At 28.2% G+C, this 17,410-nt stretch overlaps 1 protein-coding gene across 1 annotated transcript in view; it reads right to left on the minus strand.

Moving 5' to 3' along the window:
* Nucleotides 1-17,410, minus strand: part of Kul (Kuzbanian-like) — an 80,028-nt gene that overhangs the window by 25,249 nt on the left and 37,369 nt on the right. Inside the window, exons 3-4 of the mRNA XM_089225152.1 lie at nt 14,406-14,527; nt 882-1,520 (exon numbers count right to left, since the gene is read on the minus strand). Coding sequence (XP_089081278.1) covers nt 882-1,520; nt 14,406-14,527 — 761 coding nt within the window. The remainder of the gene's footprint in view (nt 1-881; nt 1,521-14,405; nt 14,528-17,410) is intronic.

Consider the following 17,410-nt stretch of genomic DNA (forward strand, 5'->3'; position numbering starts at 1 on the left):
TTTATTTTCTTTCGTGCTTAAGAATCATTAACATTTATAGACGATCTAACGTGTAAAAGTCTAGAATATTATCAACTATATAATATATATATATTTTTTATAACTTTATTTATATTTCCACAATCTGTTACATAAATTTTGAACAATAAGTGAAATTGATGAAATAGATAACTATGGCGTGAAGGACGGATTAAAGATACCTTCCATTAGAAAATATCATAAGGAAAGATAAGTGGAAATAGCAAAGGCAGATATAGAAAGAAGAACTATATATATATATATATATATATTTTTTTTTATATAGAACAATTTATAAAATATGTTCATACACACAATAATCAAATAGTAAGACGTGATGGTTATATGAGAGGCAAAGAGAAGGGATCGTCCAGTGGCACTACTTCAACAATTGTAACTCGGGATTTATTAAAATTATTTTTAGAAGGAAAGATTCAGTATTTTTTAAGACGTTTCAAGAGGATTTAATTAATTCAGTATATATATTTTATGGAATTTCATTTAGAAATGGAAATGAGTTGTATATTATATCGTTTGAAAGTTAGGTCGTGAAGCTGTCAATATGGGAAGTTCACAATCAATAAATCTTCGGTTGATTAAAATATAGCTTTAATTAAGGTAGATTTTTTTGTGTTTTTTTGTCGTGAATAAGCGACCGTAGGCTGAGCACTAATTTTAATTAATCTATATCTTCTAATTCTGAATAATTTAATTGAGTACCTATCATAACGTTTGACACATTTGGCGCTATAGAAGAAACTAATGATTTTGATGTTACATAACTTCACGGACACTCTAATGTCTTTCTTATACATAATATTATATGCAAGTGCAATAGATGTTAAAAAATCGTCGTAACTCACCAGTGTTCCTGTAAATGGCATTTACCCTCTGCACGTGTCTAGTCATGACTTCGATGCACGTCTCTTCCCTGCCGTACTTCTCGTAGAACAGATGGTCGGCCTGCAGGTACAGCATGCACGTGGTCTTCCGGTTGTCGACGAACCCACCCAGCCCCTTCTTGCGGTTTTCAAACGGATCGTAAGCTCCGCTGTCGTCCACCACCAGGTTGCTGCTGGCCTCATCTCCAGCCACGGCCACCAGTATCTTGCGCTGGTCGTTTGGGTCATACCAGTTGGGCTTCGGCACGGCCGTCTTGCTGGTGGCCGACTGCCTGCTCCGGTTCACGATGGTTCCGTTCGGCGACCGCACCAGAATCACACCTTCCGTGTCGTACGTCTGGTTCACCAGCCTCTCGGCGTCGGCGTGGCCGTCGTCGGTCGACCGGCGTTCGCGCAGTGCCTCCGACCTGCAGCCGCCACCGGCCGACTTTGGGTTGGATACGTCCGACAACCGGTACGCGACACTGTGGTACGGTAACGTCGACTCATCCCCATACCGTGACGAAGGTTCTACGAAATATTCCTCGGTGGCCGTGCTGATGGTACCATCAAATAGTCCGTCGGACGTCACGATGCCACGTACGGTCACCGTCTCTTCGTCTGTAAAAAAAAAAGAACCAATGAAATCAATCGTAATGGAATTATTATAAATCGTTATAATTTAGGTATTAATATTTAATTTAATAATACGACGCCCACTCCATCCCATTCTTTTTTTTCAATAGAAGTGGGGGAAATTTTGATCGAGTATTTAAAAAAAAAAAAAATAGAAGTTTTCAGTTTTTCAGTTTTTCATTTAGTTAATCATAGCACGAGTGAGTTATCGTCGTAAATATAAGTGTTTTCGACGTTTGGGTACTACATAATATATTGAAAAGAGAGCGTGGTTTTTACTAGTTTTTTTTTTTTTTTTGTAATTCACCGTGTTTAACATCGATTTGTAATTACGGTCTAACGAAAAAAAAAATCGGAAATACGCGTAGTGTATGTGAGTGTTTGCGGAGTGTGTGTAACACGCGTCACGCGTGTCTAATACAGACTATAGGTAATTTATAACAAGCGGATATAAGTGTTTATGAAACAAACACAACTCCCTTAATGGCATATGTCACATGTGCGAAATGTTCTGTACCGCTGACGAGCATTTAAGCCATGATGAACGGTATAATTATAAGTTGTCATTGATTATACATTTAACATAATTTTGAAAATTAAAAACAAGATATAACGCGTGATGTGTATAACGGCATCTTCCCACGTTTAAACCATAGACAACAGTTATGTATAATTACTGGATTTTATGTTTTCGGAATGACAATTGTTTTACATGAAGGAATTCACTTGAAAAAGTTTTTTTGACATACATTTACGTTGTTCTAAATTAAAACGTTCATTTCATCCAATTTCTAGGTTGCTCTATTATTTATATAACGAATTAATTCAATTATTCACAAATAGGTATACTTAAGTAGGTGTTTATTTAAAAAAATAAAAATACAATTTTAACACTTGAGTATTTTTATATTATATCATAAATATTAAAATGTATTTCAAAATCTTGTTTTGGAAATGTTCAATTACTTGTTTGGTAATACCTACATTGAAACAAATATTTTCTGAAAAGATTTTCGAAATAAAGAAATTAATATTAGACTGCGACGATAAAAATAAATGCCTAAGTACGTTTGATAATGTTGAGTTATATATTAAATATATTATTAAAAATACACTAGTTAAGAAAATTATATTATTTTTTTTAAATATTAAATATTAATAATATGCACACGGAAATAAAGTAATATGCACATTTTTGTTAAAATTGACGCAATATGCAAAATACACATTTTATATTTTTTATTTTTAAACTTATCATTTTACAGCTCAGATTTCTTACTTGATCTGCAAGAGCATTATTTACTAAAATATGCAACTTCTTCAACATCGGAAGCCCTACCTATAGTCATAATATTTTTTAACAATGTAGGAATTTAAATTATAATTAATAGAATTCATAAGAATTCATAATAATTGGTTGATAATAAAATTACCAATACAATTTTAATTAAAATTTTCATTTTATTTATTGATTATTTTTTGTTTGTTGAAAACGAATATTTGGCTTATGAGATATTGATGATATTTTAAAAAGAGGAAATATTTTAATAATTTTAGTACTGTAAATTTCAATATACTATATGATGCAAAGTTAAATATTTATTATTAAATTTAAAACTTCTATTTGCTTAAAACCATAAATAAATGAAAATAATTTTTAATTATAAACTAAAAATAATCTGAAAAAATGAAAGATTGAAATATACAAAATAAACAAAATAATAAAATGTATATACAGTTTATATTGTTAATTTTTTATTTAAATAAGTGATTGTTTAAAAATTGATTATGTCACGAAAAATATAAAATAAAAATAAAGTCAAATCACAGAATGAGGAAAATAAATATAAAATATTCTCGAAGGAAATGCCAAATTAAACTGTCATAACAGATACTATATATTATTTTCAATATCGTTTTCAATATTAGAACAAACATTTTATAATACATAATAATGCATGATATTTTTTAAATGTACAAAGCAATCATCATCAGACTAGTATGACATTATGACAATCAAAAATGGAGTTCAGCCAACCCTGCGAGTGTTCAACTACAATATAACTTTTTCAATCCATAGCCTTAATCCTTATCACATATTAAAGGTACCCCGTAGTATATAACAAAACAAGGCTGTCTTTCATAACGATCACAAGACTAACAACGAATGATTTTCAGAAACATCATTATAAAAGATTCTATTAAGAATTAACTAACCACACCATCAAATTATGAACAACAATTAATCCTCTGTACATTATCATAAAATGTAATGTACGGACTATTAAAAAGAATTTGGTCCAAAGACCTTTAGTATATTAAAAATTCTAGCAGCGGGGTAGAGTAGCATTGAGAGTTAATCTCAATGCGACGATGGGCGATACCAAAGAAGGACAATCCCACTCTAAAAAAAAAATATTTAAGCACATGATAAAAACACATAACATACATTATGATATCTATCGAGGATGCGATCTAAGATTTGGACATTCTACCCACACTCTGCTGACCAATCTTTTATTATGACCCGTTCCGTGCAGCGTAAATATATGATGCGTTAAAAAATATTTAGAAAAAAAAAATTGAAGACTATATTTTGTTTATTAATTAAACGCAGACTTGAAAACTACGTAAAACATTAATTTGCTAAAAATCTCCTTTCGCCTTCCATAAGTCACTAATCAAGGTTAAAACAAGTAATTCTGAGGTTCAGATACTGAATGTTCCACTTCAGGTGTTCCAGATTACTCTATTGTATACTAAGGTTTTATTCGTTTATGTTAGTTAATGCTCTATACATATAATGTTATAAAAATATTATATTATAACTGCCTAATATTTGTACTCAACAAAGTAGTTGTTAAACCTTTATCACATATTACGGACATGTGTTAAGGTTATAACACACGGGTACTTGCGTGTACTAAAAATTAGAAAAAGTATTATTATTATTCCAAAAGGAAAAATTAAGTATACCTACTATTGTACGTATCTTACAAGTGACATGCTAGTAAGTCTATAGAATGTAGTTATGAAAATGTATTCGGGTATTTATTATATATCATAGAAATTCTAAAAATCTTTTCTTTATCGAAAGTTAAAACTCAAAAAGTAAAGAAATATATTTTTTAAATTTTTTAATATTTAACCTATTATCATATTATATAATATTATAATTGGACTGATTCAATGAATAAAACACTCAATCAGTTTTTTATAATGTTGTCTTCATTGAGTATAAATATCGAATGGGCTTTTTCAAGTAACCAAATTTATTATTGCGCATCATAAGCTGTTGCTAGCGAAATCAGGTTATTGTTTTGTTCGCTTTTTAACCAATCGACGATGTATTTTATTTAATGCAAAAACAGTAATTTGAATATAGAATTACTTTGTCTGTGAATTATTTATTTTATACGGTATTTTCCGGTAGTACCAACAACCCATAAAATTAATTTTCATACGTCAATTTTCAAGGTATTTAATTAAAAAATATCTTTCTTGTTCAATATCATTGCGAACAGCAGACTAAACAATAAAATTTTTATAAATACGTATAAATGTTAAAAATGTATTATGTTAACTTCAAAATCCCTTCTAAAGTGCCAATATTTTTATAAAAAAAAGAATTATAATTCTGATCTCAACATTAAATAAATCCATGATAATAAATATTATTACAGTTCAATATTAACAGTAATGTTTTCGTAGAGTAGGTAAGGCAGGGTAGGCTACCTTTTGAAAATGTCAACCTTACAAAGGCCACAATTTCCTTATTAATATTATAATGTTGTATTCTCATACTCGTATTATAGCGTTTCACGGAAATGGTACAAATTAATTTATACGCAGTAAATCGTGTACATATAAGGCTTAAGTAGTTAAGTGGGCAAAAAATACTGAATACTATAATTCTTTATTAACAGGAAAACAAGGTTTTTTTATTTGTATCATAATATATGCCTATTCAAATTAATTTTCAATGAATAAAATATGCATGTAATATATAATTTATTACATCTTTGTGGAAATACCACCAACAATTGTTTGCGATTTCCAGTTATAATTAGTGAATAATATTGTAACTTACACCGGGCTACGCAAAAGATAACACTCGGCAACGTGACCATTGGGAGAATATATAAAGGTAGGTATTTAATAATATAATATATGGTATTAAATAGTAATAAAAAGTTATATCACAACAAATGATTAAATAATGAGCTTAAACTTTAAAATAGTACTATATTGATAATTAAATTAGTTTTTACAATTCAGTCTCCTGGAGGAAATCGAATTATATGAAAAACTGGTCCAAGTATGTCGTATATGTCATCGGGCAATTCATTGCGATTATTCCTTACTTCCAGCCCTTCCAGGTATGCATCAAATTCGGTAAGAATGTATGTGAGCTGGACCCCCACTGTTTATTAATAAATATACAAATAATATATTAAATAGGTACATATACATGGTAAATTAGCTAATCGATTATTTTTTTATGTAATTATTTAAGCCATTGAATTAAAATTTTAAAAAATTGTAGCAATAAATCTTATAGATACAGGTGACAAAAACAACTGCAGATGACAAATCAGTGGTCTGTAATTGTAGCAGTAGGTCATATCACATGTCCATTCTAGTTACCGCAAACTATATGAAGAATTATTACTATTATTAGGTAAAGTCGTTGCAGTATTATAGTTGCGCACTATAATTTATGTAGTATTGTAGTATATCTGTACCTATATACATGGTAAACAGTGATAAATTTAGTTTTAAAAAGCTCACCATATTATGCCATACAGTCATGACATACAAAAAATTCTTTATATTACAGAATATCATTTAAGAAAATATACAATATGTATATTACAAAATTCCGAGAAATTAATATAATGTAAAATAAGTAGGTACTAGGTGTACCTTGTCATTGAGTAGATCACTTTAATATACTAAATTTGAATTCAATCACCTATTCACCTATCAAAAATTATTGTTTACGGTGATATAGATTATAAACAGAGACAGTTTGTCAGTCTATATTTCTAGATATATTTATTTTGTAATTACTTATTAGTATTATTATTAATTATAGTTTATATTAGTGTTACAGTAAGTTTAGTTAATTTTTGACAAGAACAAATTGCATAAATTAAAATATAGTAAAAATATTTTAAAAATCAGATTTATACAAATTGATTTAGAAATGTATTTAAGTTAAAAATTGTTAACTTACTTTACGTTGATAACTATTTTTTTCTTATTATTGAAAATAAGGCTTCAACAGCTAGGTTATTAGCCTACGGTTGTAGATACAGTTAATAACTAATGTTGTTGAAGCGATTTGATCAATAAAATATATATATATTATCTTAATATTACCATATTATTTATATTATATTATATTAGTCAAATGTAGCTTTTACTTCTATTCTCATAAGCCAACACCATAGACTGGTGTGAATAGGTTCATGGTAAAAATAGCTTATAATTAAACTTACATTTTGAAAATATAATTGCGTAAAAACGCACACATACACACATCATTGTAAAATCAATGATCCACCCAGAATCTTAAATGTAATTGTAATATATTATATGTATATTATAGTTAATCAAGAAATGATTAATACAAAAATATATTATTATGTATGCTGATGCCTCATTTGGATGGATACACACTACACAAACAATATTCACCAAAAAGACGAAAACAGAATAAACTAATGAAACATGAAAAAAGCATTATGTATAGATAACGTATTTGGCATTAAATTAAATTTTAAACGATGTTTAAATGGAGTTGTATAGATTTTATGTATAAGTATTATATTATTATTAAAAGTTTATTTTCGGTATGCGAACAATGGCTTAGCGCAAATGAGAGATATTCAATTTTAAAACGCTAACGCGTATCTCTTGTGTTTGTATCTTGTATATTTAAAAACTCTGAATTAAAAAAAAAAAGTTGAAAAGTAATACATACTAACTACTGCTACTGACAAACCGGCATGTTGGAACTACACTATATATATATGTTGCGTTTTTCAGACAGAGATGAGAAAAAGAGATTCAACACAATATCCCGCCAACTAAAAAACGAGTCAAAAAGTTTTAAACCTTTTTTCTCTTATGTTTTGATAAAAACCAAAAACCAAAAGTTAATCCTTAAACTAGGAACAGAAATCAATACGAAATTACGCAGTGCTTTAACGATATGAACATTGTGTAGTTATACACTTCATATACATTATAATATAGTGCGATATTTTGATACACTCACCCCAAAAACGGAAACAGAATATAGAAAACGGTCAAATATAGATATGCATCACACATGTATTTAATATATAAATATAGAATAAATTGATTTTAGTTTTCACCACATGCCTATCGGACATACGAGACTAACCCACGGATTCCCTTATATACACGATTACTATTAGGTAATGGCTAAGGAAGAAGCTCCTATATGTGAAGCTTGCGGTGTAAGACGGTCCGTGAAACACATATTAACTGAATGTTTCAAGAAAAAACAAGACAGACAAAGGATCGGAATCGACGCGACACTCGGCACCGCTCTAGGACTAGATATCGAGGACAATATCAATATGATAAACTTCCTAAAATCAATTAACTTATATAACTCAATTTAAAAATGATGTATACCTTTTTTTTAGTTCTTAGTTATTAGAATACGATAGCATAATGTACACCTATTGTAACTAATTGTTGTGCCACCATAGCTGTAGGTATAACTAATGACCAAAGATTATGCCGGGTTGTATTTAATATCAATAAAAAAAAAATTTAGTCTATCAAAGTTATGTAGTTATATTAAATGAATGTTTTTTTTTTTTTTTTTTTTAAATTCAAATAAGGCTTCAACTCCTGAGGTTATTAGCCTGCAGTAAATACAAAATACAAAATAGTAGTCATAGAGTATTAATCTTAAAGCTATGGGGACACATTATGTTTAACAATAGAGGGATTTTGTAGAGTATATGTACATTCAATTATTTTTCTAAATTAATTTTGCTAAGCCTATGAAATGAATGTTTCTGAGAGAATATTTGTACTAAAGATAATATTATGGATATGTGCCATTTAAAAATTGAGTTAAAAGAGTTTTGACTGATTATAAAACAACAACAAATTGTAATCATTAATTTTAAGAGATTCAAACTTTAGAATAGTAATTAATTTGATCTTTTTATAAGAAAAAAATAAAGTATAGAGAAGATAAGACCTAGAATTTAAAAAAATAATATTTCAGGTAATTCATATAGAAATACTCTAATATATACACTAAAATTTGTAAATTTTTATATACTAATTTATAATTCAGTATTTAACATTGCACTTAATACATTTATAGAATTATTATATAGTGTTAATCATAATACAACACATATTGAATTTGAGTGAGAGTGATAAACAGAAGCTGAATTAAAAATCGATCGTTTCATCTCTCATGAAAAATGTCTGAATGGAAATTATTAACTACAATTACGGATCCACTAATCACGAACATTTGAAGTTCCCGAATTATATTATGTTAATTAAATAGTCACTAGCTAGTACTAAAATATGTAGCACGTGACAAATATTTAAATGTAAAATCTATGTAATACTTGAAATGCCTTTACCCTTAAATATTTACTTGGAGTACTGTTTTTATTGTTATAGTTTTATATTTATTGTAATATTTAAGTAAACTGAGCTTCAAATTCCGTAAATTGTAAAATTGAAATTAAATAATCATTCCTGTGCCATAATGTTTTTGTTAATAAAAGGAAAACATTTGAACTCTTATCATAGTCGTTTTGAATGTATTATTTATCATTGTTCTCGAATTTAAAATAATTTAAATATACATTACACTATAATATATCCATCGCATATAAGTAATAATATGGCCACAATAAGATACGAGTACATACAGTACTTATGGCTATACTGTAAACAACTATATAAAATAAAACTATACGTCTATATCTAGTATCCACTTTTAATAATATTCTAAGGTAATTATTAAATAAAAGTTATATTTTATTAGGTATCAAACAACACAATTATATAACTACCTTACTGGTCTATTTAAAATGTGATCTTTTTATGAATAAAAAAAGCGTTAATTATAATAATTTGATAACAATTAATTAACAACTGCCTTAATATGAAAACGAGCAAAGAATAAATATACGATATGATAAAAATAATAATAATAATAATATGGTACCTATTAACTAATTAATAATAAGTGTAAGAATTTTGTATTATCTTATATTTTGTTTTCCTAACTATTAATATGTTGACGTACAACAAAAGTTTTAAATTACAATGTTTTATAATAAATAATAGTAAGAAAAATACAAAGATTAACATTGCTCTTAATACACAGTGTTTTAAAAGGTGTAAATAATAAATATAAAATAAAATTTTTGAAAAACTCTTACGTTATTTTTTCATGTAATTTTCTTGAGTGATGCGGTTAAACAAATTAAAAACAAAGTTTTCTCCAACTGAGGTTCACGTTCGATTTACATCATTAGTTCCCCGATATTGTGATTGATGGGTTTCACTTGAATGGATTATATGTGATTACAAGAAACGAAAAAAAGTATCGATTAAACTAAGCTCCATTAAGATCAGTTCACATTTCGTTGATTCATTAATGTAACTACAGTCTACACCCCATAACTAAATAAAATTTGAGTCATTCTCACTCAAAGAAAACATAATTATCTGCACATGAACTGGGGTTAATAGATTTGTTCGACGAAAATAAGATATTTTTTAGCTTAAAATCACATTGGCTGTACAGTATACCTACTTTTGTAATGATTCATTACTATAATGATTTATCAAACATTATTTAAAAGTTAATACTATAATAACTATAATAATATAGAACAGATGATTTTTTTTACGTTAGAATTGTACGAAATATTATATTAACCTACTTTCTTTTGTCATAATTCGATAGATTGATATACCTATAGATACATGTCTATAATATTAATTTAATTACTATAACCTAATTTGTTCATCTATTAATCCTTGAAACTAAAATCTATAATTTATTTTTCATGAAATTATATTATTTTACCAATTTTAACAAACTTATAGTTTTTAATGCTTTTATTGCATAGTGTTACTTCATAGTTCAATGTTTATGACTTAACAGTAATAATACTATATTATTAAGATGAAAATGTATTTATGAGAAATTAAATATAAATAACAGTGTAATAGTCATTCAGATCTGTAGAATTATGTAATTAAATTAGTTAGATAATGGTAGGTATATATAATGTCACTTAAGTTAATTAAAATCAAATAACATTACTACTTAAATGGCTGTAAAAAAGAATATAGCCACCTTGTTTTTGTAGACTGAACTTCATAAAAATTAAACATTGGATCCAACATCTAAAAATATAAATACAGAACTTTAAGAATATTTCATTAAATCAACAAATCTCTAGCAGACCAATACGAAAAAAACGAGTTGCATATTATTATTAATATATTAGTAAAAAGTTAGCACATAATATATGCAAGGGTCTAATGACTGCAAATTTTAAACAAAGAAAAGCCGTTCCGAACAAGATAATATTATATACTATAGAGAGAAAGGATATAAAACACGAAGCGTTTATACGATAAATAAACATATTACTATATATGTATACGTTATGCTAACCATTTTAATAATGCACTAGCATACAAACACATTCTCCATCCCTTTCGTACACACTCACCAGCATAAACAAACACACACACACACACACACACACACACACACACACACACACACACACACACACACACACACACACACACACACACACACACACACACACACACACACACACACACACACACACACACACACACACATTCATTCGTACATAATATATAAGTTATATGCATATTATAATATGCAAGCAAAGCACGTGAAACCGTCTGTTGTTAATAATATTTTGTTTAAATAGCCCAACGCGTTAATAATAATAATATCACAATAGCGATTATTTCATGGTCCACACAGTTCAACCATTAATTATGAAGTTTTGTCGTACGTAACGGACATACAGAAGTGTGTTATAATGGAATACCGAGGAAAACGTTTGGGTTAAAGCGATTTCTCATGAAAAACACACACGCACATATATGGAAACGTAATATTTTTAACTATAAAGAACAATGCATGATAAACGACTCGTCGGCAAAACGATTCAGCTGCTCGCAATGAAAATCCTGGATAAAGAAAAATAAATAAATCGTAAGACGGTCACGGCGCGCGTCGCACAGCCATGGATAATAATAATAATAATAATAATAATGTATAAAGACTATATCGTACAGAAAGAATGGGCTGTGGCAGTGGCGGAGGTGGTGGCAATGGCCTGCACACGAACTGCAAATTGATTTACCGGCACATAAATTTACGAATAAGTTCGCAGCCGATATGTAAGCCGCAGAGAAATACTTCTTTATATACGTACGCGCCAGTCGCCATCGTCGCCATTACAGCGATTGTATATTGAGCAAACGATTCGCGTGGAGCCCAATCGGTTGTGTTTCTCGTCTGTTTGGTAAAATATAACTTACATATACATTTTTAAACGTAGGTAGATGCGCTCCAACCGAGGCTCTGCACACAAATATATAGGTACTGCCACGAATACGAGACACATAATATATTGTGTACCGGGTATGGACAATATAATTTTACCCTTGATGTGAAATAGGTATACATCTACATAAACCGTACACTGTATCTAACGAAAAATGTCCATTCAAAAGTAACAGAACCTTTCAAGTTAAAATTAAATCCAGTCATTATGAAAAATTGACCAAGAGTGTCATTTAAGAAGAGATTTTAAAAATGATTTCGAGTAGAAGACATAATAAACCATATAATTAGAGTTGCTCGTAAAATAAATACTAATGTGGATACTATCTAATGACTGCATACGAAAAACGATTCTGAGCAACGATGCCGTCTATTTTTCAAGGTTTATGAATTATGATATAATCATAAAATATTAACAATACTATTTTTCTATTAATAATACATAGTATGTAGCACTTACTTGGGAAAAAAAAACATCGCATATTATATTATTAATTATTATAATATTATATAAAAGATATATCATCCATTATTGTGATAAACTTATAATAAGTCAATAAAAAGTAAATTAGAATGTCGTGTAGGTAAAGGTTGTGAAATAAATCTAATATTTTGAAATAACTAAATACATTTTTACTAAAATTAAGAATAACGAAATATTTGTGCTTTATTTATATATTGAGTACTTTCAAAACTGTTGACGTTATAAATACAACATAATCGGTATCTAAAATAAAGTTATTGTCATTAAAAATCAAATTTAAGAAACCAAAATTGTTAGAAATACATAAATTAAATACAATCATGATTTTTTTCTATTAACTGGACTTATTATTTATTCTTTTTCATTATTCGACTATTTGGTATAACTATACTCATTGAAAGTATTACCTAATTATAATACGTCGTAGCCCGTAAGTATTTTAAGTTTCTAGAATTTTTAGTATGTGCAACAGTAACATAGCATAAAATTATTTCTAGATTTGTTCAGCAGGAATAATATTCATCTATTGTTGTAGGCATGTTTAAACAATATTTATTCTTACTTTAAGTTATAATTGTACGTTTTTAAATAAGTTAAATTAAATTCACTAGGAAAAGGAAAACTAAAAAAAAACTCAATTACACGGGCCTAATAATGAAATTACATTTGAACCACGTTCGAAATGTTACTACAATGTTTACGACAAATAAAGTGGTATGGAACATAAAACGAATGGTTTGCTGTAAAACCCCATATGGTTTTAATGTTTTCCCTCTTCCTACTCGAAACGCCTTATTTTGCAACACCACAGCTAGTGTTCCAATACACTTTAAAGCTAAGTTTTTAGACAACTGTGTTCTGTGTACGAAGCGAAGAAGACTCACACTTTCAACCGAATTAAAACTTCAAAACAGAGACCTTGGGAAAGTTTACCATACGTTTGCCAACTATAGTAACGAAATAGGAAAGTTAAATCACGAATGTGTAGTAAGGACTAAAATTTACTGAACTAGAAATAACCAGCCATGGAATAAATTTGATAGTAGCATTATAAAAATAAATATTATAAATCATATTATGCTTCACATGAGAAAATTAAACGTAAATCCTAGAAAACAATAATAAATTATGAAGCTATTTTACCGTGAAAAAATCGTAGATGTATATAAGAGAGTTCTGAAGAATTCGTTAAGAATCAAAATCCTTTAAAAAATTAATATTTACATGTTGGTGCATAATTGATTTTGGAGCAGGTACCTACTGACGAAGTACCTAAAATGTATACACTTTTCTCTAATTTGTAACATTATTATTTATAGACAATATATTAATTATAATGTCAGTGTGTGTTTATATAAATACCGGGCATAATTTACATGTATTATTATATTATAATGGATCGTAAAGTATAATGATGCTATACGGCGATGACGATTCTGACTTGAGAACAAATGTCGGTGTGGTTAATTGAAATACTATAGGCAAACAAATGAACGCGTAGGTACCTATATGACAAACTACACAGGATACAACATGTGTATGTATTTGTCATTATTTATATTATTTTATTCGTATACAATGAATACGGGTTCTTCCATGTATAATATTGAGTTTCACGTAGGCACGCCGATTTTATATAGACGTGATAGACCTTAACAATAGCCGTCGCAATTTTCCAATACAGATCAGCTTTATTTAAATACAATATTATACACCAAATGGTTCTAATCTTATTTACCTTCCAATGTGCCGACGTAAGCTTTGCCTGGATCAAACGGTATTGGCCGATCTCCTGAGCCTTCGAACACCACGTCGTCAGCGAATAGTTTCTCGTCTGGCGTCAGCAACATTTTGAACGTCCTGTGGAAACAAAAAAATCACACCTTCAATTTCATTTGACACGAAAGTTAACGATAGTAGGTACCTATTTATTATCTAACGTACAAAAATATTATGATATTATGACGTTGCATATATCACGAAGGTCGTCATCACAGCAAGTGTCAGATAAAATATACACATATATAAATATAGGGAAAATAGTATGAGAACAAACCCGCATTGATTGATTGAACCACACGAAATGTAACGATCATCGCGGAGCTAAGGAAATCCATCAAAAACACTATAGATATAGGTACTATATTCGTCGCACCGCACGGAAACGTTGTTAAAAGATATTTTGTAAATTCCTCGTAAGGTAAATGCGGTAAAAAAAATACACACATGAATTTATCTTTTTATATATTTTATAATATATGGTCATACTACATCACTACCATTACTGTAGTATAAGTTCAGAAATATCGAATAACATTTTTTTTTCGTTATTTATAAGTTTGAAATAATACACATAAAAAATAAAAAACTTTTAAAAATAGTATACTTTGATACCTACTCAGTAAAAGAAGTAAACAACTTTACAGCATTTTTCGCTATACAATGCAGTATGTTGTGTATTTACTTTTTTTTTGTAGTTATTGCTTTGTTCTTGTACGAAACTCGAAAAGCAATAAAATTATTAGTTATATGATTATTCAATTTTCTCCACGAGTTATATATATTTGAATAAAGACATTTAAAACTTTATGTATGCGTAGGAAATATGTATAGGTATGTAAAAATGATAGTAAAATATTGAGTTGTATAATGGGCTGTAGTCAATTTGCACCAAAATTGACCCAAAATATATACATGTGCAATTTTTTTTATTAATGCGTTTATAATTTGCTCTAAAATAAGGATATGTAATTTTCACCATCGACAGATAGTAAGAAATAGGAATTATAATTTGAACCAAAATTAAAATCGACTATTTTTTCAATAGTATACCAACTTACAAGTTTCTATATCTTAAAATACATTTAGCTTAGCTTTTATTTATAAAATAGCTGAGCTTATACACATATTTTTGTAAGCTTATATAAAATCGTATAATTATGAATATGAAAAAAAGTAAGCCATTTAAAAAATATATATATATAATTAAATTCGTATTATTATGAATATAAGAAAATTATTGCTGTCATTCAGTCTTGACGTCAACGAAGATATCGAAGAATAATCAAATATTTCAAAATCGAAATATTCGGTATTCGAACAAATAAATAATCATTTTGGTGAAAATTACAAATTCTATTTTCAACTACCAGAAGATAGTTCAAATTACATACCCTTATTTTGGTGTAAATTACAAACACTACTTTCGGCTACCTGCAGTGGTGCAAATTACATGTGCTTTATATGTGGAACTATTTTTCCAATTTAATGCCTCGGATAAATAATCAACAGTAAACACATTTTCTATGCTTTTTTGAGCTCCAGATAGACTTTTTGAAACTTATAAGCAATATAATGTTATTAAATATTGAACAAATATGATATTGTACAAGTTGAATATAATATTATTATAATCAAAATATCGGTGAACTTTATCTATAGATTAAAATTTAATTTAATGTTGTTTGTACGTTTTACTTCTTCTAGTTGACATAATACTCTATATTGATTCAACAATATTATTTTATTGAACTATAATATAATATTTATGGTTCAATAACAGTATTAATAATTATTTAAAACTACTAAAATATAGATATAACAATTTCTTTATTTTATTTCATATGAAATATTGAGTTTTATTTTTTATATTATATTGTATAAGATGCTATTATACAATATTATATTATATTGTATTACATATCAGACTGTAAAACTAAGATTTGATTTTTATTTTCTGTAACCTAATAAAATCTCATATTATGATACTTTAGTGCCTGCCGCCTAAACAAATTCAATTGATTTTAAAGAATCTTAATTCCAATCACGGTAAACATTATACACGCGTGTGTATCTTATATATTTTGAGGTTTATCGAATAATATTATACTAACATAAAATATAATATGACGTTATAAAAATGGAAAATATTATCATAAATAAATAATTATGTTGTAGCCTGTATGATCTGTATACACATTGAATTACGTTAAAAATAGGGTATTGATTTGCATATTATTTCACACCTTTATCCATATACTTTATATAAATGCTCACACATTATAATTGCAAGTGAACGAAAATTGTAAATTATTATCTCACTATGTAGTGTGTTGTGGCATTTCTAGACAATAGCTGGGAACTTTTTAAACAACTTATGATTTGATTGGTAAATATGCGTATATTTCAACTATTTTATAAATTGCCCGTTTGCCATAATTTTTTTTTTTTTTGATGGTTATAGTAACAACTATTTGGTTGACTCAACAAGAAAATAAATTCAAGATGTATGAGTAATTGTACAGAATTCCGTTTTCTTGTTTGGTGCGTCAAAAGCAAGGTTCATTAATTATGAAGAACACCACACGTATAATAGCCGATAGCCGATAGGTACTGGGTAAAACGATTTTAGAGGAATCTATGATTATTGTAGAAAATTGGTTTGCACAAAACTCAGTGGCTCTGGTATAATATCGTGGATATCGGACGTTTGACCTATATACTGGGAAATAAAAAATTAGAACGGCTTCTATTCGGAAGGAAGCCAAATAACTGGTACGTTGTTCAGGTGAATTTGAATATGGGACACGCATCATAATCTATATAATATACATTTTATAAGAGTATAATATTATTGTTCTTGTTATCAATAACCATTTGCGTAACAATAAAAGGAAATTATTAGAAAAATTAAAAATAAAATAATACATCAACGCACATCGCTCGACCATATTTTTATCACCA

The sequence above is a fragment of the Diuraphis noxia genome, unplaced genomic scaffold, assembly GCF_037042655.1.
Source record: "Diuraphis noxia isolate RWA-SAM2 unplaced genomic scaffold, SU_Dnox_SAM2 contig0004, whole genome shotgun sequence".
Taxonomy (NCBI): Eukaryota; Metazoa; Arthropoda; class Insecta; order Hemiptera; family Aphididae; genus Diuraphis; species Diuraphis noxia.